General features: G+C 34.6%; 2 protein-coding genes across 4 annotated transcripts in view; both read left to right on the top strand.

Annotated features, from left to right (window-relative positions):
- LOC115452918 overlaps positions 1–15,059 on the top strand; it is a 90,387-nt gene extending 75,328 nt beyond the window's left edge. Inside the window, exons 8-17 of the mRNA XM_030181543.2 lie at positions 6,095–6,239; positions 6,816–7,073; positions 7,614–7,743; positions 7,992–8,155; positions 8,388–8,619; positions 8,886–9,047; positions 10,362–10,513; positions 11,082–11,194; positions 11,654–11,836; positions 11,977–15,059. Of these exons, the coding sequence (XP_030037403.2) occupies positions 6,095–6,239; positions 6,816–7,073; positions 7,614–7,743; positions 7,992–8,155; positions 8,388–8,619; positions 8,886–9,047; positions 10,362–10,513; positions 11,082–11,194; positions 11,654–11,836; positions 11,977–12,492 (2,055 nt within the window). The 3' untranslated portion in view covers positions 12,493–15,059. The remainder of the gene's footprint in view (positions 1–6,094; positions 6,240–6,815; positions 7,074–7,613; positions 7,744–7,991; positions 8,156–8,387; positions 8,620–8,885; positions 9,048–10,361; positions 10,514–11,081; positions 11,195–11,653; positions 11,837–11,976) is intronic.
- Positions 15,060–16,709: 1,650 nt separating this feature from the next.
- The window catches only part of LOC115452461 (alpha-actinin, sarcomeric), a 38,981-nt gene continuing 30,591 nt past the window's right edge, over positions 16,710–25,099 (top strand). For all 3 annotated transcript variants that reach the window (XM_030181014.2, XM_030181007.2, XM_030181020.2), the window contains exon 1: positions 16,710–16,976. In XM_030181014.2, coding sequence (XP_030036874.1) covers positions 16,845–16,976 — 132 coding nt within the window. In that variant the 5' untranslated portion in view covers positions 16,710–16,844. The remainder of the gene's footprint in view (positions 16,977–25,099) is intronic.

The following is a 25,099-nucleotide window of genomic DNA, read 5'->3' as shown; positions in this document are numbered from 1 at the left end:
TCCCACGAATACAATAATAGAATCAACTACCTAAGCACTTTATCGACATACGGAATATTACCTGGACACACAATACCAACCAGAAAGAATAGCTGTCTAGACCACTTCATGTTAAAATTAAATAGAAAGAAAATAACTGCTTCGATCGCCATACTTCACACCTCTATAACGGACCATCTTACTACGTTTCTCTCCCTATCCAAAACTAAAAATAATCAATCTATCATCCAAACCAAATCCATAACCAAAATCAACTTTGAGGAAGCATTGAGGTACTTACAGGAAAGTCACATAGAGAATTTACTTTTCTGCGATGATCCCATACTCTTAACTGATTTACTAATTCACAGGCTCCGACAATCCATTACTATGAATACTACCACCACATGTCTTACAAACAGCAAACGTATAATTAAGCCTTGGATTACACCAGGCATTCTAAAATGTATTAAAAATCGAAATAATCTTCAAAAGAAAACTAAGAAAGATCCACATAATGAAATTTTAAAAGTCACATATACCCAATATAGAAATTTTTGCAACAATCTTATCAAAAAAATTAAGAGAAAATACGAAAGAGAATTACTTTCTAAATCTGTTACCAAAAATAAACAGCTTTGGAAAAATATAAAACACATTACCTACTTAAGCAAACAAAAAAAACAAAACATAGAACTAATGAATATTGCAACGTCTCCAATTGATTCAGCAAATTACGTTAACGATTATTTTGCAAATATTGGCAGGGAATTAGCTCAAAAAATTAAACCTGAATCCGATAACCCCTACCATAATATTGAAAATCATGATATTCCTATACAGCCTAATTCGTTTGTGCTTCTGGAAACAGACGTGGGCGAGGTGGATAGAATCTTGATGAATTTGAAAACTGATAGTTCTCCCGGATGGGATAACATCACAACAAGATATTTAAAGTATGCAAGGCATTTGGTTGTACCAGTTCTAACCCATTTAATCAATTTATGCTTTGATAAAGGCGTCTTCCCGGCACCACTTAAACAATCCACTATAATACCCATATATAAGGATGGGGACCGAGACGATGTTAACAACTACAGGCCCATTTCTATATTACCTGCTATATCTAAGATTTTCGAAAAGATAATAAATACACAACTACTTAAATATTTAGATAAATTCAGGATACTATCTGACGCACAACTAGGCTTTAGAAAAGGAAAATCAACTGAGGACGCCGTTATCGCTCTGAGTTCAACTATAATAGAAAAACTAGATAAGAGAAGCAAATGTATGGCAGTATTTCTAGACTTAAAAAAGGCGTTTGACACTGTTTCTGTTCCAATACTTCTTAATAAACTGGAAAAAGTTGGAATACGGGGAACACCGCTCCGCTTGTTTAAAGATTATTTACAAGAAAGAACACAGAGGATTAGACTGGGACAGCACATCAGTAGCGAGGCTGAAGTATTGTATGGTGTCCCTCAAGGAAGTGTTTTGGGCCCTACATTATTTTTAATCTACATTAATGACCTCTGTAATATGCGAGCTAACAATGCTAGAATTTTCTCATATGCCGATGACACAGCTGTAATCTTTTCTGGAAACTCCTGGTGTGATGTGCAACGTAGTGCTGAGCTTGGAATGTCTCAAATAGCTGTTTGGCTGAAAAGAAACTTACTCACACTAAACACCTCAAAACAAACTTTGTATGTTTTAGCATAACCAAACGGATGCTACCAAGTGAGGATTTTAGTATCGCAATTCATACATGTAACGACGCTAAAAACAGCTCTTGTGATTGCCCAAGAATTAATAGAGTAACACATACAAAATACTTGGGTGTTATACTAGACCAAAGACTTTCTTGGCACCCACATATTGATCAAGTTGCCAGCCGTATTAGAAAGCTGATATGGATCTTTAAAACGCTACGCCATGTTGTTCCTACCACTAGAGCCAGTGACACTAATCTCTCAAGAAATATCCTGAATGATATATACGTTGCACTTGTGCAGTCCGTATTGGCGTATTGTATTCCTGTTTGGGGTGGCGCAGCAAAAACGAAATTAATTGAACTAGAACGTACCCAACGTTCCTTGATCAAAATAATGTATTATAAAAATGTTTATTATTCGACACATACTCTATATAAAATAAGTAATCTACTTTCAGTCAGAAAATTATATATTCAACAAATTGTACTAAGAAAACACAAAACTTTGCATTATGAACAAGAAAATCGAACCACAAGAAGGAAATATACTGTTGCAAAAATACCAAAATCAAATTCAACTTTTGCAGATATACAATTTGCTAAACGTTCGGCGAAACTGTACAACATAATACACAAAGAGCTGGATATCTACGGTAAAACTTACTACAATTGTAAAAACATTATAAAAAATTCGATAATCACACTCTCTTACGAGGAGGTGGAAAACCTATTACGATGATAAATAGCACACGCACACGCACACACACGCACGCGCGCACACACACACATACACACACACACACACACATGCACTATACATAATAATCACGGCATAATGTTTTGATTTCGAATTTCAAAATTACTCATAAAAACTGTTAAAATTGTAATTATTTTTTTTTTACACACATATAATATAAAAAAACAAATGTTGCAAGTAACTATTTATAAATTATGGAAGAGCGGAGTCTCCTAATACAGGCACTCTTGCTTAAAAGGAGACTCCAGCGACCAATTATTGTAAATGACAACTTTGTTATAATAAATAAACATTATTATTATTATTAGGTACGTACCTCTGATGTCTATAAAAAATTGTCTTTTAAAATATTTTTGTTCTTATTTGACGTAAAAAATAAAAATATTGGTCTATATTAAAAAAAGTACTTAATACATTCAAAGAAAGTCTAGATGGCCTAAAAAGTAAAAATATAATGCTGCTGTTAAAAACTATTAAATCAAATTTTAAAAAGGTCAAATAATTATTAATAACAACAACGTTTCAACAAAATCGATTAACATCTCGTAAATCTGAAATTCAAAATCTAAATATTGGTCCATTGTGAAAGTTTTAATTGCACTTTATACGCTTAAACGAATTTCGATAGCATTTTTAAACTATTCCCAATGAATTCTCTAAATCACACAACGTTCTTATTTAGATTTCCAAAAATATTTAACTAAAGACTTTAATTTGATATCGGTAAAAGAAAATGTATTTTGCGTGTCCAAACGGCAATCCGACCACAAATTCAAAGTGGAAAATCGTGTAATTAAATTTTCTCTTGACGTTTTATCAGTTGTTTGGTAGATACCTAAGCAATTCGTTAAAATGTTATAAGCTACTATCGAATTATTGATAGTTCAGAAATAGTGCCCTATTTCTATAATTCTATTAAATTTGGTAAAAAAAATGTAGCGTAGGAAATGGCAAATAAATGATCACTTGCCATACGAAAATCGGATAGGTTATTAAAGTCTTGTAATTGCTTATTTCTAAATATGATTCCAAAATGTTTCAATCCCGAAACCAACTTAGATAAGTGAATGATTATATTAAACATCAATTATTTAGATCATAATCATTTCAGTACTGATAGTTACTACAGAATAAAACAACCTTATTCTGTCCGGACGTACCGAACCTCAGTCATTCACCCAAAGGTATACTTTATGACCTTTCGCCTAATATTGTTTTATTAACTCCCTGTATTCATCTCCGTCAGAACGCAACGGGATGGAAACATAATAAGGGCAGTCCCCGAGGCAGTTACAAGCTTATGAGATCGAACATTGGTGGATGGAGTCGCAAATCGAAGACATAGCTCGAAATGACTTCCTTATTCACATAATTTGGAAATAATGACGTGGCGAATGGTAGAATAAACATTGTTAGGGGAATAAATGTGTTGATCGCGTACTGTTGTTTAAAATGAATAAACGATGTAGAAAATAAGTGATAGAATATTAAGGAATATGTTAAATATATTTATATTTACAATTACTTGATATGTTGTTGATGCAAAATCAATATATGCGTTTTTGTTTAAGAAATGTAATTTTTAGCATAAATATTTTCCTCTAATATCAAGGAACTCTTCAATGTTACAAACAAACTTTATTACTACATAGCATTTATAAGTTGAATATAATAATAATAATAATATCAGCCCTGTATTATATACTTGCCCACTGCTGAGCACGGGCCTCCTCTACTACTGAGAGGGATTAGGCCTTAGTCCACACCGCTGGCCTAGTGCGGATTAGTAGACTTCACACACCTTCGAAATTCCTATAGAGAACTTCTCAGATGTGCAGGTTTCCTCACGATGTTTTCCTTCACCGTTAAAGCGAACGATAAATCCACAAAGAATACACACATGATTTTAGAAAAGTCAGAGCTGTGAGTCCTTGGGATTTGAACCTGCGGACATTCGTCTTCGCAGTCTGTTCCATACCCAACTATCGCCGCTTTATTTGAATATAATGTATGAAAAAAATAATGTTGAAGTTCTTAACTAAATTACCAGGGTTAAACCCTTAACGTTATGCATGATGGATGATCTTCGAAAATTTTGCACTATCCATGCTTCAGAGCACATTAAGGCGTCGATAGTGATTAACAACGTCTCTCGCTGAATTATGTTACATGACTCAGTGGCTTCTAGTTCTACTAAAGACTGATTGTTACCATTAATTCATGTCAGTTGTAACGAAATCTGAATCAGTAATATTTTAGCAAATATCTTGTAAGATAAGATTGGAAGTGAATCTGGACAAGAGACAGTGTAGACAGCACAATATCTTATACTCCTTTTCTTTCGTAGGGAAAAAGACGTTATCGCTACTACTATTTGGGGGGTAAGTGGAACGGTTATGTTGGTTTAACCAGCCTTACGGCCCAAAGTTCACACTTGAGAGTATAACATCGTCCGAACATTGGACCGAGTTCCTAGCGCCTGTATACCCTATAATGGTATAAAAACTAAAACCCGCGGTGGCCTTTTTCGATGCATACGGAACGGCTCCGGGGAATATAGTATACTCTGCTCCCTACACGATGATGCAGAAGCACTGTTGTTGAAAAACTGAACGTGCGATGTAGAGCTTTTTAATAAGCGTTTAAGGTAATATATTTCCATGTTTAGTATCACACTAAATACTTTATGGTCTTGTCATCTGTTGTAGCAAAAAAATACCTATGAAGAGAGGAATTCAATATTAAAAATAATGAAAATTGTTTTTGAAGATCATTTCAAGTTTTTGGCACATAGATTATAAACATTATAATATAACATTTATAATATTGCTTTATAATATGGTTAAGGTTTAAGGACAAAGCGAAACCTAAATTTAATTAAAGCGACAGCTTGTCTTGAGTAATTACTTTTAGCTTTAAACCCAGTATGCCTGTAAATTGAGAACAAGTCTTTATTTCTTGATACGAAATACTTATACCACTTAAAAATTAGGTTAATGTGTATTGCTTGGTTAATGTATTCGTAGTGAAACAGCGTTTAGTGCTATTAGTTAATGGAAATCTCGACAACATCGCAGTATTAGAAAATTACTTAGACGCCAAGGAGAGGTATAGGTTTCCGCTTTGAGACAAATGTTTGCACATTGCACAATCTTCAGGAAGATAGATATAGGAACGTCGCATTGGGAAATAGAGTAGTGATTGGCAATAACATTACACTTCTGTATAGATTGTTCAAACAATAAACAAAATTGATCTAGGTTTTCAAAAGCGCTTAAAATAAATAGTCACAAATGTTACTTAGCTAATAACGGAGCAATGATATGTTAATAAGCCTGTTTGTCAGTGCTTTCAGCATAACAGAACTTTACTTCAGATAGCTGTCAGAAAAGTAAAACTGAACAAACCCAAAAAAATTATGAAACTGCCGCCACCATGCGTTCGGGCGAACTTTGCGTCCTCAAAGTATAATTTTAGAATACGCATATATTTTAAAACATCAAAAACGCAATAATTGACAATTACTAATGCGGTAAAAAAACATATTTTATTTTATATCATACTGAGACGAAAAAAAAATTTTTAGTTATTTACAAAATCCTCAACTTAATCGGACTCACAATGTCTAATTTATATTTCAGGTGTTCATAAAGTCTGAATTGAAAGTGGGCGTCATATATGTGAAGGAGAACCAATACACAGAAGAGGAAATTCTCGACAATAACGAGAATTCGCCGATGTTTGAAGAGTTCTTGCAAGTTCTTGGCGAGAAAGTGCGGCTTAAAGGTACGATTATAATTGCCGGAATTGTAGAACTTCCAGGATTATAATGAGATGATGCCGTGGAAGAGTAAGATTTTACATTGTGATAGTGGTGGAGAACGTTTAATTCTGTTTTTATAAAAGTTATGCCATTGTTTTCTCATTTCTAGTATGACAAACAGTTTGTGATGAATACTGAGTCTACTTTCTCATACTCACTATTGTATGGATCGCATAATGTATGATCCTTTGTAATCCTCACATATTGCGTAACACAATTAATTATATTATTCCATCTTTGTGGAACTAATACGTAGATGGATGTAATTTAGACGTACCTAATACTATTTCTTTTCATTACCAGTACGCATTTACTACTGATCCATTAGTCTTATAGTGCTTGTGTATAAAATGTATAATCCCTTGAATTGAAAGTGTTTTAGGAACCGAAATCTTATTAACTAATTTACTTTACCTTGCTAAGTAAGAGAGATCTTTCGGACTTAGGATTTCCAGTTTATAGCATTCATATATACGATGACCTATATCAATACTACTTGATTAATTAATAACCACAATATTTAAAACTCCAATCTCCAGGATTCGATAAGTACAAAGGAGGGTTGGATACAGTACACGATCTGACGGGATTATATTCGGTTTACACCAACTGGCGTGGCATCGAGATAATGTTCCACGTGTCCACTCTGCTGCCGTACGAACGACACGACCCGCAGAAACTGCAGAGGAAACGACATATCGGAAACGATATCGTATGCGTCGTATTCTTAGAAGCTGACAACACTGCCTTCTCGCCGGCCTGTATCAAAAGTCATTTCTTGCATACTTTTATTTTAGGTTTGTGTGAGAAAATATTGTATACGTTTTACATGTAACGTAGTCTTTTATCCTTGTGTTGCGGTATTTCTGTATACTAATTAACCTTCTGAATTATTTAGATTTATCTTTTTGTTTTCCTAATACATTTTAAAGAAAATATAAAAAAAAAATATCAGCCCTGTATTATATACTGTCCCACTGTTGGGCACGGGCCTCCTCTACTACTGAGAGGGATTAGGTCTTAGGCCACCACTAGTGCGGATTGGTAGACTTCACACACCCTCGAAAATTCCTATAGAGAATTTCTCAGATAAGCAGGTTTCCTCACGATGTTTTCCTTCACCGTTAAAGCAAGCGATAATTCACAAAGAATACACACATAATTTTTAGAAAAGTCAGAGGTGTGTGCCCTTGGGATTGGAACCTGCTGACATTCGTCACGGCAGTCCGTTCCACAACCAACTAGACTATCGCTTCTTAACGAAAATATAGATAAACAAAATCCATTTTATTATAAAAATGCTGAATTGAGGGTATAAGAATTTATCCCATTTTCAGTTCGAGTATCAGCCAAAATAAAACGCCGTCCGACGAGGTATGAAGTGTCCGTGGTGACTCGTGATGAGGTCGGTGCCTACAAACCGTATTTGTGGGAGCAAAGTGTCTTTGATAAGGGACCTATGTTCAGGTAACTTTTAGTTTCTATTGAAAACATTATTTATGCTAGTAAAATATTATCTTTAGGTAGGTACTTACTAAGTAGAAATTCAAACCAAATTTTATGGCGACATGTGATGGTTGGAGTGGTATATTAGTCTGTTTTATAGTCAAAATCAAATGGATAATCATAAATTTGCTTTCTATCATGGTGATGATGAAAGAACGTAATAACCAAATACAAGAAGAATATAATATTTTGTTTTTTCCATGTTCCAGGGAATGGCTACTAACAAAAATTGTAAACGGAGAGCGAGCGTCATATTCCGCGCCGAAGTTCGCACGAATGCAGGAACGCACACGCAGCCAAATGCTGGAGGACATCGTGGCCAACTTACAGAACCATGCAGAGACTGGACAAATACCGAAACCATATAGGAGAGGTTAGAAAGAAATCTTAAACCGGTCCTTTCATTTCTAAGGCTTTGATATTTTATTAAATAATTTCAACCTACGGGATAGTATTTTACTTAGATTTACAATAACATTTGTTCTCGAAAACAACTGTTAATTTTCAAGGCTCGAAGGACCGAAATATTGTTTACAAATTATTGCAACATCATATTACAAATTTAAATTATTGTGGAATAATAATAAGCTGTATTTTTTTCACAGGATCTTGGCGTCCAATAGGCCACATGCGCCCATCGTCTCCTCTCTTGGATTCAGTTAGAGATCAGTTCGAAGACTACGATCAACTAGCCAAGGATTTCACCAGAGTATTCCTCAATAATGAGCTAAATGCAGCACAAAACGCACAGCTTTTTGATGTCGTCTTCTTGGTTGGGCAATCTAAACAGAAAACCAAGTTCATTGGTGTTAGAGCTATACTCGGCGTGAGAAGCAGGTATTAATTTTTGCAGTCAAAAAAAATAATTAGTGTCGAAAATATATAATATAATATAATAATATTATTAGCCTTAGAGCATTGTTTATATCGTAATACGTATTTATTAAAGTTATGTGATATATATGTATCTTTTATTTAAAAAGAAATTATTATTAAATATTTACCGACTAAATAAATATTAGCAGCAATATGTAATACAACGAGCTTTAAGTACATAACAAAATAATAGGACATGTTGATAAGCAGATAATTTTACGTTTCAGAGTGTTTCAAGAGATGTTGTATGGGATACAAACAGGATTCGGATCTCCGCAAGTGCCTGTAGCAGAGCTGTTAGCTAGGCCTGCACCCACGCTGCTCTCTCCCACGCCTGCCAGGCAGAAGAGCAGCAATTTCTTACAAGTGCCTGACATAGAATCACCTAGGTAATGTATCTGAACAAAATGAGCAACTCAATGTTATAAAAAATCTGTAGACAATATGTATGTGTTAGAAGTTATTACTTAATAGATGGCGTTTTTTAAAACTGCCAACCTCATTATCGTTTAGATAGTCATAAATTTGAATCCGTAAACTACTAATCAAGTCTTGTTTGTGCATAATATGTATGTTTATGAGTTCTGTATCTTAATATTTTTTGAATACCAACCTATTTTTAATGAATTCTACAGAGTCGCTAAACTACTGTCAATTCCTTCATCTATACTATTATATAAAGCTGAAGAGTTTGTTTGTTTGTTTGAACGCGCTAATCTCAGGAACTACCGGTCCAAACTGAAAAATTCTTTTTGCGTTGGATAGCCCTTTGTTTGTGGAGTGCTATAGGCTATATATCATCACACTATACCCAATAGGAGCGAAGCAGTAATGGCTAATCTCAGGAACCACCGGTCCAAACTGAAAAATTCTTTTTGCGTTGGATGGCCCTTTATTCGTGGAGTGCTATAGGCTATATATCATCACGCTATACCCAATAGGAGCGGAGCAGTAATGGCTAATCTAAGGAACTACCGGTCCAAACTGAAAAAATCTTTTTGCGTTGGATAGCCCTTTATTCGTGGAGTGCTATAAGCTATATATCATCACGCTATACCCAATAAGAGCGGAGCAGTAATGACTAATCTCAGGAACTACCGATTCGAACTGAAAAATTCTTTTTATGTTGATTAACCCTTTATCTGTGGAGTGCTCTTAGTTATATATAATTACGCTATGACCAATAGGAGCAGAGCAGTAATGGCTAATCTCAGGAACTACCAGTTTGAACTGAAAAATTCGTTTTGTGTTGGATAGCCCTTTATTTGTAGAATGCTATAGGGTATATATCATCACGCTATGACCAATAGGAGCGGAGCAGTAATGAAACATGTTGCAAAAACGGGGACAATTTATTAGCTTTGAGAGCTTCCGTTGCGTGCGCTGCGTAAACGGTTAAAGTTATGCAATAATGATGTAAGACGGGATTGTTCCTCTTAAAAAGTTCTAAAAAATACATTATAAAACAAAGTCCCCCGCTGCATCTGTCTGCCTGAACGTGTTAAACTCAAAAACTACCCAACGTATTAAGATGAAATTTGGTATGGAGACAGTTTGAGACCCTGGGAAGAACATAGGCTCCCGAGAAACTACTACTTTTGTAACGGAAAACTTTAGCCTGAAAAACTTTATAACGCGGGCGGAGCCCTGGGCAAAAGCTAGTTATAGATAAATGTCTGATGATGCATTTTTATTAATTTCAGGCCAAAAAGCGTTCCTAGTTCGCCAATGGTTAAACGCGCATTCTCACGCCTCGGGACCATCACAGCTGGGTGGGGTAGGTCCATCAGAAAACAACATTCCCAACTGAATGCTGATGATAAAAAGAAGTGGGCTAGCTCGCAAGACTGCTCTAGTAAGTGATTATGATGAAATAATCCTAGAACATATTGTGTGTTGTGATGTTTACTTGACAATCGTTTAAGTTTAATGATTGCGATTTAATATGTAGAAATGACTGTCCCTGTGACGGAAAAATATTAAGGTGCAACTGCAGTGCTGAGGTCTCGGGTTCGATCCCTGAGTCGGGCAGAGATACTGGGTTTTACTACTCAGTATCAGCGCGAAGTCTAAAATTTGCGCCTGATATGGCGATAGGCTCGTCCCCTATCATATCATGGGACGGAATACACACGACGAAAAGTGGATGCAACAATTGCACCTCTGCCTATCACTTCGGGAGTAAAAGGCGTGTCGTGTGTTTTGTAGTGTTATATAGAACTTATGAAACATCAAACCCTCCCAGATTATATTATTTTATAAGGTACCTTTATAATTTTAGCATAATACATCCTCCAAATATTGTAAACTTCCAATATTTGGAGGATATTTATATCTTTGATTGGTTAAAACGCCTGGTAAAAAATTAAGAGCAATAAATGATACCAAACAAAGTGCTAACGTCCAACCTTATTTATTTACAGATAAAGAAGGCAAAGATAAAGAGAAAGATAAGAACGCCGCATTAGCAGTGCCAAGACTATCGGTATGCGCGGACGCACAAAAAGTAGACCGTGCTAAACTAGCACAGACTGAGGTGAGCTCCCCAATCAATTATATCCAACTGAAAAGTTTACACAAACCATATGGAACACCGACGCGGTGCACGATACATTTAAAATATAACGTCTTACTGAAAACATATGCGTGAATTATTAAAAATATTATTTCAATGGTAAAATAAACTGTACCAGAAATGAATCGTGGTGGTTATCTGCCAAACCAATTAAACTACTTATTAGTAAACACGATCGTAATATGATAGAAGACGTATGTGATATTTTAAACGAATAACTGTTATTTCTTTTTTGCACTTTTACCATAATAAATCTATTTATTCCTAAATAAGTATTGCAATACATAATGTTATAACTGCTCTACAATAATTATATTATAACGCAGATAAATGCTTATATCAATCTGTTCTATAAAAAGATGTAGAGCAGCGGCAATAAAAACACGCTGAAATTCATAAATTATCTTTCTTTATTTTTAGTTCTCGATAATAGAATTCGATCCGGAGACATTCCGCATACTTTTGGACTATTTGCACACGGGTAGCTGCCCGCTGACTTGTGCCTCCATACCCGGGCTCATCTGCGCCGCGGAACACTATGACTTGCCTGAACTGCTGCAGGCCTGCTTCCACCACGCCAAACAATTCCTCAGGATAGAAGTGGTAAGCAGCGTAATTCCTACCAAAATAGATATCTTTATAAAGTGGACAAATGTTTGATCTTCAATACAATAAAAACAATTTCTAGATTTAGAATCGCAAAGACGTTCGAGTGACACTCACGTTTACCCTTTTGTTCTTAGGTTTGTACGATGCTCATATCATTAGAGAACTATTACTGGCGCTACACGTCAGCTTCGGAATTGGTAAACATGATCTTGGCTTTCATCGAACAGCGAGCGTACGCCCTCTTCCAAACGCCCGAGTTTCTTAACCTCTCTGAATCTATGGTCCAAATGATTATGTGCAGGAACTTAGAGGTTCCCGAAGTGAGAAAATTCGAAGCAATGCTCAGCTGGGCCAGAAATAAAATAAAATCAAAGTCCGCCAATAAGACTGATGCCAAAAATGAATTTAAATGTATTATGGAGAGACTAGCCAGGGATCTGAAACTGTACCGGATCTCACCGCAGGAGTTGATCAAGGTGGTACTCCCGTCAAAAGCGATCAAGAACGAGCGTATCCTCGAGACGCTCATGTATCAGGCCAACTCGGGAATGTATAGGATTCAGGACAGTTATATCGAAGCCTGCCAGCAGCGGCTTCAGAAACAAGACTCAAGATTCTCCGAATTCGAGAGTTTTGACTACGGAATATAAACGGGAGCTGTGAGGTATATCAGTGTATTAGGTAAATTATGAAGAGTAATCAGGCTGGGTCCTTCTCATTGTGGTATGTTGACGCCTTCTAAAGTATTATTGTTATAGATGTACTCGAGTACTAGTAGAGATGCGAGAAATATTTGTACACTTCTCGTATACCTATTTCTTGTTGTTGTTCATTGATACCTATATTTTTTACATCTAGCTAGACGTGTTCAGTATAATCATCTCTATTTTTGGTACCAAAGTTTGCGATGAAACTTTCAGTCTAGCAAGAATTAGCGTATCGTGTGTTTGTACTGATACGTGTATACCCTTCTCTGTGATCCGCGAACGAGAACAATGACCCGTGAAAACACTTTTAACAATCTTACTATACGTCTAATGTAAGTTTAAAATAGAATTTTATGGAAACACTCAATTTATGTGTATGTTGTACTAAGAATCAGCCCCTAACAAAATATATTTAATTTAAAGTGTTGACGTGACATTGAAATTAATATTTACGAATATGGAACTACTTTAAACTGTATAAATGTTGCAATTAAATGAATTTTATAATTTAGAGATGTTATGTGTAGAATACAATATTAATTGGAATTGTATGATGTGTAGCATATCTCGAACGTGAGAGCTCTTCACAATGTTCATACTTTATTGCTATTGCCTTCAAATATTACATAATTAAACACGCTAATGTTGTCGTTTTAATATTAAGTAACAAGAATTTCTTTGAAGTCGATAGACATATTATATTAACAATAATAATCACTCAAGTTACTACAAAGCCACTTCGTTCATATCCAATAGATGTCGATAAAACTATTTTTACTAAAGATACCTTCCTTTCTAAAATTAACTTATAAGTACACAAAAACGAAACCTTTAATTCTTCTAACTATTCTAAAATATTGATTAATTTTACATTTAGACTATTAACCAGCTATCGACTTCAGCTAAAACTATCACCTATTCCTAATTTATGTATTTTAAATATTTTCGCACAAATGAATCGTATCTCGAAAGGAGTTTTGTTTATTCCTATGTATAAATCGGTTCTATATTAGTTAGACATATATGAGTATGTATGTGTTACCTATGATCTTTACTGCACAATATATTGATGTACTATTGATGTAATATGCTATATGTAATTTGTTATATTAACTTTTAAGTATATAAACTGAACGCTTTATGTGGTGGCGTAATACATATTTTGAGGCTTTTTATGCGGCAAAGATGTATTAAGTAGGTATACAAAAAGATGCTGCATAGTAATATATCCGACGTCAGTATGTCTTTTCTTCATTAAAATTATTTAATTTGAATTATAAATGAGTTTTGAAGCCTCAAAATATGAGTACTCAATCCAAATTGTATTGTGCAGTCTGTTTAGTGTAAGTTTTAACCTAACTTATGATAAAGTACATACAGACTGCATAGCTATAGTTTATTACTAGAACCTATATCTTCGACTCGAACTCCCATAAGTTAAGCAAGCATGTGTTTGTATTAATGTGTAATGATGGAGTCTTCTGAACCAAATGTTATTTATAAATCTATGAATATCTTATAATCAAATTAGGACCCATTTCGTTAGGAAAATTAATATCAAATTATCTTATGAATCTCTTCAAGGTATGTATGGATTATGAGTAAAGTTTAATAAAAAATGTGGCCATTGTTACGACAGAAGCGGATTCCGATCTGCTGAGTACATCGCGACCTATTTCGGGAGAATTTAGTAATCATTATTCATCAGTCGGACCTAAGTATGTTTGGCTGGAGACATCTGACATCACGAAGCCGACTACGAATAGTTTACTATAATGTATTTAAAAAAAATATGATAAAAAAGTCAGTAGTTAATGGTAAAGAGTACTGAATTTATTCTGGGTCATCGACTATCAACATCTGTTTTAGACGTGCGAAAAGACTGTTTTATTTTTATTACATTATTATAAAACAATCGGCGCACAATATGAAATGGGTCTCGTAAATCTTAATGAATCGTTTATAAATACACGTTATTGTATAAATAAATATGTAGCCTAAAATTCTAAAGTTTCTAACGTTCTGGCAAATGTAATGAAAACAAGTTGAATCGTCAGTAAATTTTTTATACTTATGATGAATATACAAATAACTTCTATTGTGAACGGTTTGTGTTTAGTTGGTGATTTTGCTCAAAGCTTTGATGAATTATATGCCGTTAAAATATAGTTTTTCATTAATATTCAGTGTTCGTGAAGCGATTAAGTCGCACATTACCTTGTCTCTTATGAGTTTACACTTAATATAATACTCATATATATCTATAGATTTAATTTGTAGAAACACCAATCAACGTGTCAAGCTCTTTGATGGATAAATAAATTTTCTATTCCAAAATTTTAACCTTCCTGTGATCGTGAATGTTGCTATAAGTATATTAATATATGGGATCTTCAAAGAATATAAAATTATAATTATAACTGTTATTTTGCATGAGCAAGATTATTATCCAAAGAAATTTTATGTGGTGAATAAATTTTTTTGTGTATTTTAACGGATGTGTCATTTTATTTACGTAAAAATCCCAATTTAATTACAGTTGGTCCTTTTAAGAAGTCTCTTACGGATATAAGGCCTTCCCCCAAAGCAAACAGCCTCGAACATTCGTTCCATACATTTACGGCTAACGAGTCACGGCGGAAATATGCACGGATTTTTGAATTATTGCTTTAAAAAATAAATTTGAGGTATTTTTGAATATTTTAAACTACCAAAATGTTCCTTATTAAATTGTCTATCTAATAGTGATAGTTGCCAATTAATATGCTTAGTAGGAGATTCACAGAATCAACAACTTACTTAAGTGGCATTTTCGTAATGAAGTTAATGAAAAAATATCCACATTATAAAAAGTTTAAACAACCAAAATAATGATAACATTTTTTTTTCTATAGTTATTATAATTTTCAAATAAATAGTTTCTAAGGATACAACTAGCGCCCAGTTTTGTTGCCATCGGCTTTCGTAGTCCTCATAGCACTTTAATATGTGAGTGCACACGCCTTTTTGCAAATTATAACTTTGTCTTAGTTTTATTAACCAGCTACTTACCTGCCACCATCCGCTCAGCGGGATGCCATACCTATGCCAATGGCCAGGTGCATAGACAAATTCCTTTTATATATCAACAATCTTGGTTGAGCAGAAGGTATGAAAAAAAAGGGAACTTTTAAATGAAAACCAAGTTAATAATTATCTATTAAAAATCCAAATAAACTATAAAAGTTGACCCAGATGTCACTAATAAACATTCAATTAAACAATTTTAATTTCTTTCATCATAAAAATAATAAAAGTCATTTCAAATAGTTTACTTGACCAGCTGTGCACTAATAATTCCTGTTCAAATGAAAGCATGTGCAATACGCAATCTAATTTAGTCTTTGAGTTTAATATAATAAAATTCTTTTTCCTGTACAACAAAAAACACACACGATACTTTGAAGTCACGTTTCATTCGGCACCGTTCGGTTTTACGAAAAATACTGGCATAACTTTCAAGGCTAACTAAAGTATGCGTAAGAGTATTTTTAAATTACTTAGCAACGCGTTTATATAATTTCCTACAAAATATTAATATTATATTTTTAGAAGCCAACCGCTGGTTGTGTTAAATAATATACTTAATTCGTTTTTAATTCTTTATTCTTAAATACTTATAAGTAGTTATGATATGTAGTATATGTATATGTAGTAGGTAACCGAATAAATTATAATATACTTACTGTTTTTGTTGATAGTTTTAATTAAAACTAATAGGAATTCTTAAGTGCCTGGGTAAGTAACATGAAATATACTACCTATTCCTAAAATTTTGCTGTCTTACGTTCTAGGACAAATAGCACCTTTAATTTCTTACATATCTGTTATAATATTTTCACAGTGTTACCTAAAAATAGTAACATCCAAAAGCCTTGAAATATTCTTACTTAAAAATAAAACCGCTGACTAAATTTATAACTCTCCATATAGCATAATAATGTGAAGTTTAAAGCTTGAGTAAAAATATGCACAGCAAGTTTGTTCCACTTTGAGCTTAGCGGACGTTACCGTGTGACGAGCCATTCTGCTCCTCGTTGCTCTGCTGTATAGCGCCCGTGTTTGACATTTAGTTACGTGGAACGGAACGCAAAGAGAAAGTTCCTCACGCTGCCACTAGTAGCGCTCGTGCGCCAGTCTTCTTGCAGCGGGCGTACGGCCGGCTGCCTGTTGCAGTGCGCGGTACGAACTAACACACGCGAGTTCGCGGTCATAGGCTCGAACGAACATCGAAATCGACGGTCAGTGCGGTGACCATGATGATGGACAACGGGGTGATAACAAATAACTATGATGGGGGGGTGTACGGGGATGGATACATGGAACAGGAGGAGGAGTGGGAGCGCGAGGGTCTACTAGACCCGGCTTGGGAGAAGCAACAGAAAAAGGTCAGTTCCACTCACCTCACATAAATGTGAATACATTCCTAACGGTGGGTAAACCTAATACGATTGGATTTGTGTTTGGAATACACTGAAATTATATGTGAGGAAAATCTTATCTTGTTCGTGAGTCATGTTTGCGTATTTAAAAAATATCAATAAATCGACGTAGTACCTAACCTTGTTGTAAATATAATATCACATCCCTCAGTGCGAATTACATCTGATCTGGATCCAGTGTATAAATCGTGCCTGCTGATAAATTTATCAGATTATGAAGCTATTTTTAGCCTTGGAATAAGTCTGTTCGAGATTTAAATTTAATGTTTAAAAATTTTAATAATCGTTTATGTGTAAAGAATATTTGAGAAATTAAATCTGCTTCGCGCGCATTTTCAAAAATTTAAACCTCTTTGCACATTTCCCGCCTCTAATTGAAAGTAGATCGCGGCCGTGGACACTATTAAAAGATTTCTTGAAGCTTTTCGTGCGAGCGAGACGTACGTATGCCGCATCCCGCGGGAGGGAGCAGGCCGGACAGAGAGGAGTCGAATTTCCGTTAGTCATGTCCTAAAATGGGTCCAGCGCAGGCGCCGCTGAAAGCGCGGGCGTCCGGCTTTGCGTCACTATGAATCCCGTATTTCAGGAAATTGCTTCGCTCGACGTGGTCTATGGAAAATGCAAAGAACGCTGCCATTTCTGCTTGTGGCCCATACTCTGCAGGAGTATGACGCTCACTCTGACGCACTACCTACTGAACCTGAGGAATGCCATTAACCACTTACGACACCATTCACCCTACCTCGTATTTCGTCCGATTATTTTCTATAGGATTTCTATAAAATATTTTTTTATTGGCTAGAAATATGTTTCTAAATAATATATAATGTTTCGGACTATACTGCAAAAGAACTTTAAAATATTTATGCGAAATAAAAATTCAAGTTCATTCAGCTTTTAAAAATATATTCCACAACACATATGATATTTACGACCGTTTAGTTACGTAAACTGCAAGAGAAATTTCCTTAGCATTTGAATACCTGACTATGGTTTGAGTAATACACATCGCTTACGATATCGATATGCGAAACAGCCAGGTAGGTTTCAAAATTTTTAGCCTAGTTAAAGTAGGTAGCACGCGCCGGCCTATACGCCACGTCCATTACGTTAGATGAAATACTCATGGGGACAACGAACGACCGAGGCTTGGACGGTAGGCCTCGAAGGATATAAACAAAGAGGCTGCGACACGGTGCATTGGCCGTACATATACGGCGGGTCAATGTCGCGGTCGACAACTTGAGATGCGTCTGCGCGGAAAAGTCGCCCAACCAGTCGCACTCACACCGCGACGTGCAGGGACATCTCGCATCAGTCCTCCGCAACGAGGTCACTGGCGCACACTTGCAACTCTTTCTTCCACACATACCCACCCTTCTCGTAGCACACAGACTCACAAATTAATTGCTCATCATGACGTCATATAACAACTTGATAAAACTTCCAAATACGAATACATATCAATTGATCAAAAGAAATAGAGTCTCCAGTTAAACTAGAAATCGGGTGTGAAAGTGAGGACGAGCTCGGAACTGGTTATAAAATAGAAAATTTACATGAAACCACTAATGTTTAACGATATAAAACGAGCGGTTGTGCTGTAGACAGTAATTTCAGATTTAGTCGTTATTTGTTACATTTAGAGAGATATTATGTCAAGATAATAAAGCTAAATGGACACTAGAATCAATGTTCTCAATGTTTTATTCACGAGCTAAACCCGTTGGTTACAAATTCTGTACATAATAAGAATAGAAATGTGACAATACGTAAGGCAAATACATTGGGTCCATAGTGTTTGTTCCAATTGGTATTATCGGAATGGTTCACCTTGTCATTAGTTAAAGAGTGATCACCTTGGCATACCTTCCGCGCGATTCCTGTGAACGAGGTCATTGACACGCGATAAGCTGATGCAGTATGTCACCATGTCCTCCGCATGTCCGTACTCTTTACGAAATTTCCTGTTTTAATTTACTAAATGATAAAAACTAACGACCTTAATTGTTCGAATAGTTTTGTACTAGTTAAGTATCTAATGGAATTTTTAGTTTCGCCGCCTGAAGGCAATTGTTAGTAAAATTAAAATTTCTAAATCGATCTAAAATATGTTGACGTAGAAGTATGATATTACTTACGTAATATTTGACACGGCTATTTTTTCCTTGTCGTTGTTAGCTCACTTTTGGCACTTGATCAAGAGTCGAGGTACAGTGTCGGCTTGCAACTCCTCACTCGCATTCATACTAAACAAAATGTATGCGCGTCGATATCAATTAGCCCACAACAGTACGATGAAACGAACTTTGATCGGAATCACGCTTTTTCCGCTGTGGATACAGCTGGCCAGTTCATCAGACTAAATGAGTTTGAATATAGGAACATGTCAGTAAACCCATGATCTAAATTGGACATATTTAATTCCTTAATACCTGGAATAGTTAGAAATCAATTGGAATAGCTTGATAATAATTACTACTACGCGTTGAATTTCAAATAATTGTTAAAATAGACTAGTCGCATAGAAAGATTGCTGAATGATCTGTTTTGAAAATTATAATTAGTTACCTTTTAATTAGAACACTTGACAAGGAAGGATTTATTTAGAAAGTAGCATTGTTTTAATGTCACTAAAAAAACCTGGAATGAAATGTTAAAGGCAAATATTAGTAAAAGCCCAATTGCATCCTTATCAAACAATATCTACATTTAGAAGACGGTATGTTTGTTGCAGATTTTTGACTAATTCCTAAGATCTTTGACGCCTAAATCGTAGCTTGTATAGATTTTGCATTTTATAAGTATTTCTTCGAATCCACACTCATAACCAGCCTTTCTGAATACAATAGATTTATATATTCAGTATATTGAGTCAATAGGCAAAAAAAACATTTCCGATGCAAGGCGTCAAGCCGCACACGTGAAATAAAATACTTTTAAATGCACTCGCCTACAGTGTTCTTAGACAATTCACTTCCTTCCTCCCTTTGTGGTAGACAGACTGATCGAATTTCTGAGAACATACATTAGGAATGCTCAATAGCCTGCTTTAAATAACTACGACATTTAAAAACAAACTATGGAATCTCGATCAATATTCTAGCCAAGTTCAAAATGTTTTATTTTTGTCTGTCCCTAAAAGGAGTTCTTTGCCGTCACAGATTGATTAATGGATGTGTTTTTATAAATTTTGCAAGTACTGAAATGCAAAATTTTATGAGAAGTTCCTCTATAACGGCAAAACTATTAAACTTATAGTCGTGACATACATTCAGATTACTTTAGTTTTATTATCATTACCAGCATTAAAACCACCATTTACTTCGAGGGCTTTGTTAAAGCTTTAAAGGTCAACATTCAAACATACTTTTTAAGTTTATATTTACGTAGATACTGTGGTTCCGCAGAATATTGAAACTATAGAGTCACTCAACAACATTGGTGACACCGTTCACCGGCCATACCTAGCGGGCGTAATCTTAGTAGAACAAAAGTAAACGACCTTGAATATTGAACTACGACACGATAACGGTGGCATAGAATAAATTTACATTTACTTAATAGCGAAAGAAATGTTACTTTCTAAGTATTATCGCACTGCAGCAGCTACAAACGAGCCACAAACCTGCTTTTGACCTTTAGAAGTACTAGAGAGGAGCGTAAAGAACGATAACTATGTCTTAATCTTTTGAAACTAATGTACGAGAGAAATGCTAGTCACGATACCTTATCTGAATAGATAATTCTAATCGCTGATAAGGAATATACACAAAGAGTTCGTTAGAGAAAACAGTGGGAAAAAAAGAAACGGAGATTCATCCTAATTCGAGAAGGTGGTTTCTAAACTCGTTTATTTTAATTTAGTACCATTATTTTTGAGCATGAGAATCCTAACAGATTAAGACTTAGAATTGCAGTGAATTTTAGCATTCCTAATAACCAATCATAAAATCAAACTGGAATCAACTCGATAAACTGGAATTACACATTGAATAAAAATTTCGCTATCAAAAACACCTTCTGGTTAAACGGTCACACCCAATTCAACATTATCTGGGACATTAACACATGGGGAACTAAGGTTTGACTCATAAAGTGAAAGTTTGAAGTTACCAAACCTTCAATAAACATGTCACCAAGTAGATTACTCATTGGTTTTTTGATAAAACCACATGCAACAGCGCTTGTACTCTGGGCTACATCAATAATATTATTTTAAGTGGACCGGTTCCGCGGACAATCCCACCAGCTGTAGATACATTAAACTATAGACCCTACGGCGCTGTATTATTGGGAACATGATAGTTATTGATATTTGAACGTCAATATACGCAACAGTTGATTATTATGCCCTGAGGTTATGGATAAAATGTATTATATGCTTGTTTTCCTCATTACCTGCACTTCTGAGTTGATGAGACATTTCTTATAAAGTTCATTATGTTCTTGTGGAAAATTTGATAATGACGATCAATCATTTGTGATGAATCTACTTCATATACTAATGATATATTTATTGGTTAAATTCTAAATCGCATTTTAATCTAACGCGCAATATTTTCAGGATTATTATTTTTTATGGTTCAGCTTTTGTGCAATATTTTTGAATGTACAAGCCTAATAGTTGTCTTTGTCACTTCTTACCATTTATTAGTTCTGTGTAGTGTTTCAAAACACTGGATAGTAGATAAGTAGGCGTCGCATCGGTCCGCCCACTGCTGCACCCAGGTGCGTTCCAACTTAAACTCATACTTTGTACGCGTCAATCTCGACTTATCACTTCTTAATTGTTTTGTATAACACAGAAGAGATTACGTTTGTCATCAAACGTGTTCTGTTTGTGGTATTATACCTGATCATGTTTTGGATTTCGTAGCGTAGTTAATTACAAACGAAAACATTGATTGTCTGAAAGATATAACATATATATATATATATATATATATATATATATATATATATATATCAGTGGCGATGGGTCCATATAACCTATTTCCCGACGGCTTCCCTTTCGTATTTTATGTACAATCTAATTATCATTAAAACGAGTTGCAGACCGCATTTATGTGTCCTAGTACCTATATTATGTTGTGTCGGATTCCCTTTTGGAAAATTTCACCCCTTGCCTATATATGTAATATCTGCTTTTAAATTTTAAATATAATTTCATTTGTTTTAAGTTTGCTGTTTAATTTATGTAATATCTTCTTTAAATTTTAAATATCATTTCATTTGTTTTTGTCTTAAGTTTGTTGTACAACTTATGTAATATCGTTCTCAATATGTTTATTTACCGAGAAAAATACACGTTATTATGTGTGCATGCTGTGACAACTTAAAGTGTTGTACATTGAATTATATTTTTTGTAACGATTTTTGTATCCATGCTACAATGTAACAACTACTGTTTGTCCAAATAAATAAATAAATATATAGATACTGTATAACCTAAACGTGCTGGGCAACAACAGAGACAATGAACATGAACCTGGCCAAGACGTGTCTCATAAAAGATCTATTCAGGAGAGGAAATTTTATTTAGTCAGGTGTCCTCTGACATCAATTTTGAACGATATTAATAAACCGCATCACAAATAAACATGATCGGTGTTCTCACTATTTGGTCAGGCACGACATTAAAAGGTAAACAAAACAATTAACAAATATTGTGAGGTTGACTCATTGTGGTCGCTTCATTAGTGTAGTAACGGACGCAGCGACTACATGACCCATCAATTCTTGCTAAAGTTATCATATTTATTCGGAATTGGTTTTGAATTTTGATGCTTTGCCGAAATGTTAATAGATTCAATACCTGTGGAATAATTAGGCGGTACTATGATTTTGAGTATCTACACAACTAACTGCTTATTCAAGTATATTTTATTTTTTAGATTATGTGTATGAGTGGGAATACTTAATTTTTTAAATAATTTTATTGCATTATTTTTTAAAAGATTTCTATTTCTCTTAATTCACATTAAGCGATTGAAAGAGTAATGTTTCAAGAAATATCATGTGTATGACCTACATATATTTTTAAATATTTTTGCTATCATATTGACTTATATTTTTAAAGCGATACATCCATATCCGTAAGGAACAATTTCTACTTTTATGTCTCCTAACATACAAAAAATCCTTACAAATTTTCACATTTATAATACGCTTAGGAAGTAGAATAATCTCCATTAATCTTCGGGCTTTCGTACATAATTTAAATATATGTACATCACTCCTGTATTTACTACTTTATGTAAGGGTATTCGCTTATTTGAAGGGTCCTTGCTTTTAATACAAGCGATAACGTTAAATTTAACGAACAATAATCTCTATATTCATTATTAATGCAAACATAAATTCAGAAATTATTAAAACTAAATATAAAGCGCCGTGGTGTGCTTTACTGAGAAATTAAGTCATCCTGATTAAATTGTTAAAGATGTAAATGCTGGACTTAAATAAATTCTAAAAGTATAGTTCATACATCAAGTTGCCAAGAATAACCTGTCTTGAGTCGATTAAATTCTATAATTATAAAAGGCTAGATATTTCCCGAGTCCGCCTCATGTTTTGAATTGGTATGATTAAGTTTGTACCTAGTTGATCAAACTGGATAACAAGAGTTGTTGAGGTTGTACTATTTATTTTTTAGTTGTTGATTTATTTACATTTGAATTAAAAAGAAGTTATTCCTTTTTATTCAATCTCTGTTTAATTATTGTCGAATGTTCGTAGTGAATGTTATTTACAGCACATAGTTCTAGAAATTTCAATTAATTTTATTCGTTTAACTGTAAATGATTATGAAAGTATAAAACAGATTTACCGTTTAATTGAAATGACTGCAGAATTGTATTGTTGTAGTTGTAGTAAACAACAACACCTAAGCGGAATTCTGTATTTTTTTTTTTATTAATTATACTAATAATAAATATATAAATATTACATTTGTACGATACGATCAAATACACGTCCAACAGCTTCTCCTCACCTAAACAGTAAATCCCAGAGGAGTCACAAACAGCCGCAAATATTTCCGGGTTCAGCTCCAACGAAAGTAAACGAATAAGATTAAACATCTCAATTAGTTTCAGCGACGAAAATAACTGAACGTGTAAGTTTCATAGTTCGTCTGTTGGTTTGTTATTTTTCAAGAAAAATCAGGCGTGTTCGTCAAGAGTGACAGACAGGCTCGTTCCATCGGGCCGCAGACGATCCGATGCCAACAGCGTCTATTTTCGCATCTGGTCACTCGCCCACGCGAAATGCTTACACTCACTTGCTATTATAATTAGAAAACCGTGGGTACTAAATTTATTTCCGACACACGATCAGTTTTGGCTACTGTAACACTAAGGCACGGAAAGAGAAACGAAAACAGTAAAAAAATTATAACATCGTTAAATTCGTTGGAAATGTTTTCGGTTTTAAAAACTTATTGTTTAGTCTTTATTTTATAGTTCTCGAAACGTCGAAACTGATTTCTAGTAATTCTGCCAGATTTCTGTTACTCATGCCGTTTAATGCCTAAAATATTTTTGCACTTAATTCGAAATGGATTTTTATTGTTGCACTGGTAGCCATTGAGTTGTGAGTGCCAGGAGAGAGACCTCTAGATTAATAAACTAAAGAATAATACGGGAAGCGGATGAACGAGGAAGGCGGAGCACTGCCAATAATAGCGCGATCTAGAAAAGACCTACGTGCTGTGCGAATAAATACTATAAATGAAATAAAGAAAGAAAGCGGTAATCGTATCAAAGAACACCATACATTTGAATTAATTCTTTAAAAGTAATTTTATTTTTATTAATTATTTCCTTAGCCTCAATTAATCCGAATTCCGTTGGAACAAACCACATTCACTCACAGAAAAACATTTAGTAATGTAAGCGAAATAACATTACGTGCAACGAAACTGTGTCAACGAGCTTTAGCAAAAATAAGGCATTATAAGGAACTGAGATATATTAGAAACAGTTGTACTAAAGCTGTGGCCCCGCTATCTCTCCGATTATCTTTTAGACAAGCCCCGCAATCGACTGTCGAGGGGAGAGACTTTC

Source organism: Manduca sexta, chromosome 11 (genome assembly GCF_014839805.1).
Source record: "Manduca sexta isolate Smith_Timp_Sample1 chromosome 11, JHU_Msex_v1.0, whole genome shotgun sequence".
In the NCBI taxonomy this organism is placed as follows: domain Eukaryota; kingdom Metazoa; phylum Arthropoda; class Insecta; order Lepidoptera; family Sphingidae; genus Manduca; species Manduca sexta.
The sequence above is the reverse complement of the archived record's forward strand: the minus strand, read 5'-3'. Positions and strand labels throughout refer to the sequence as shown.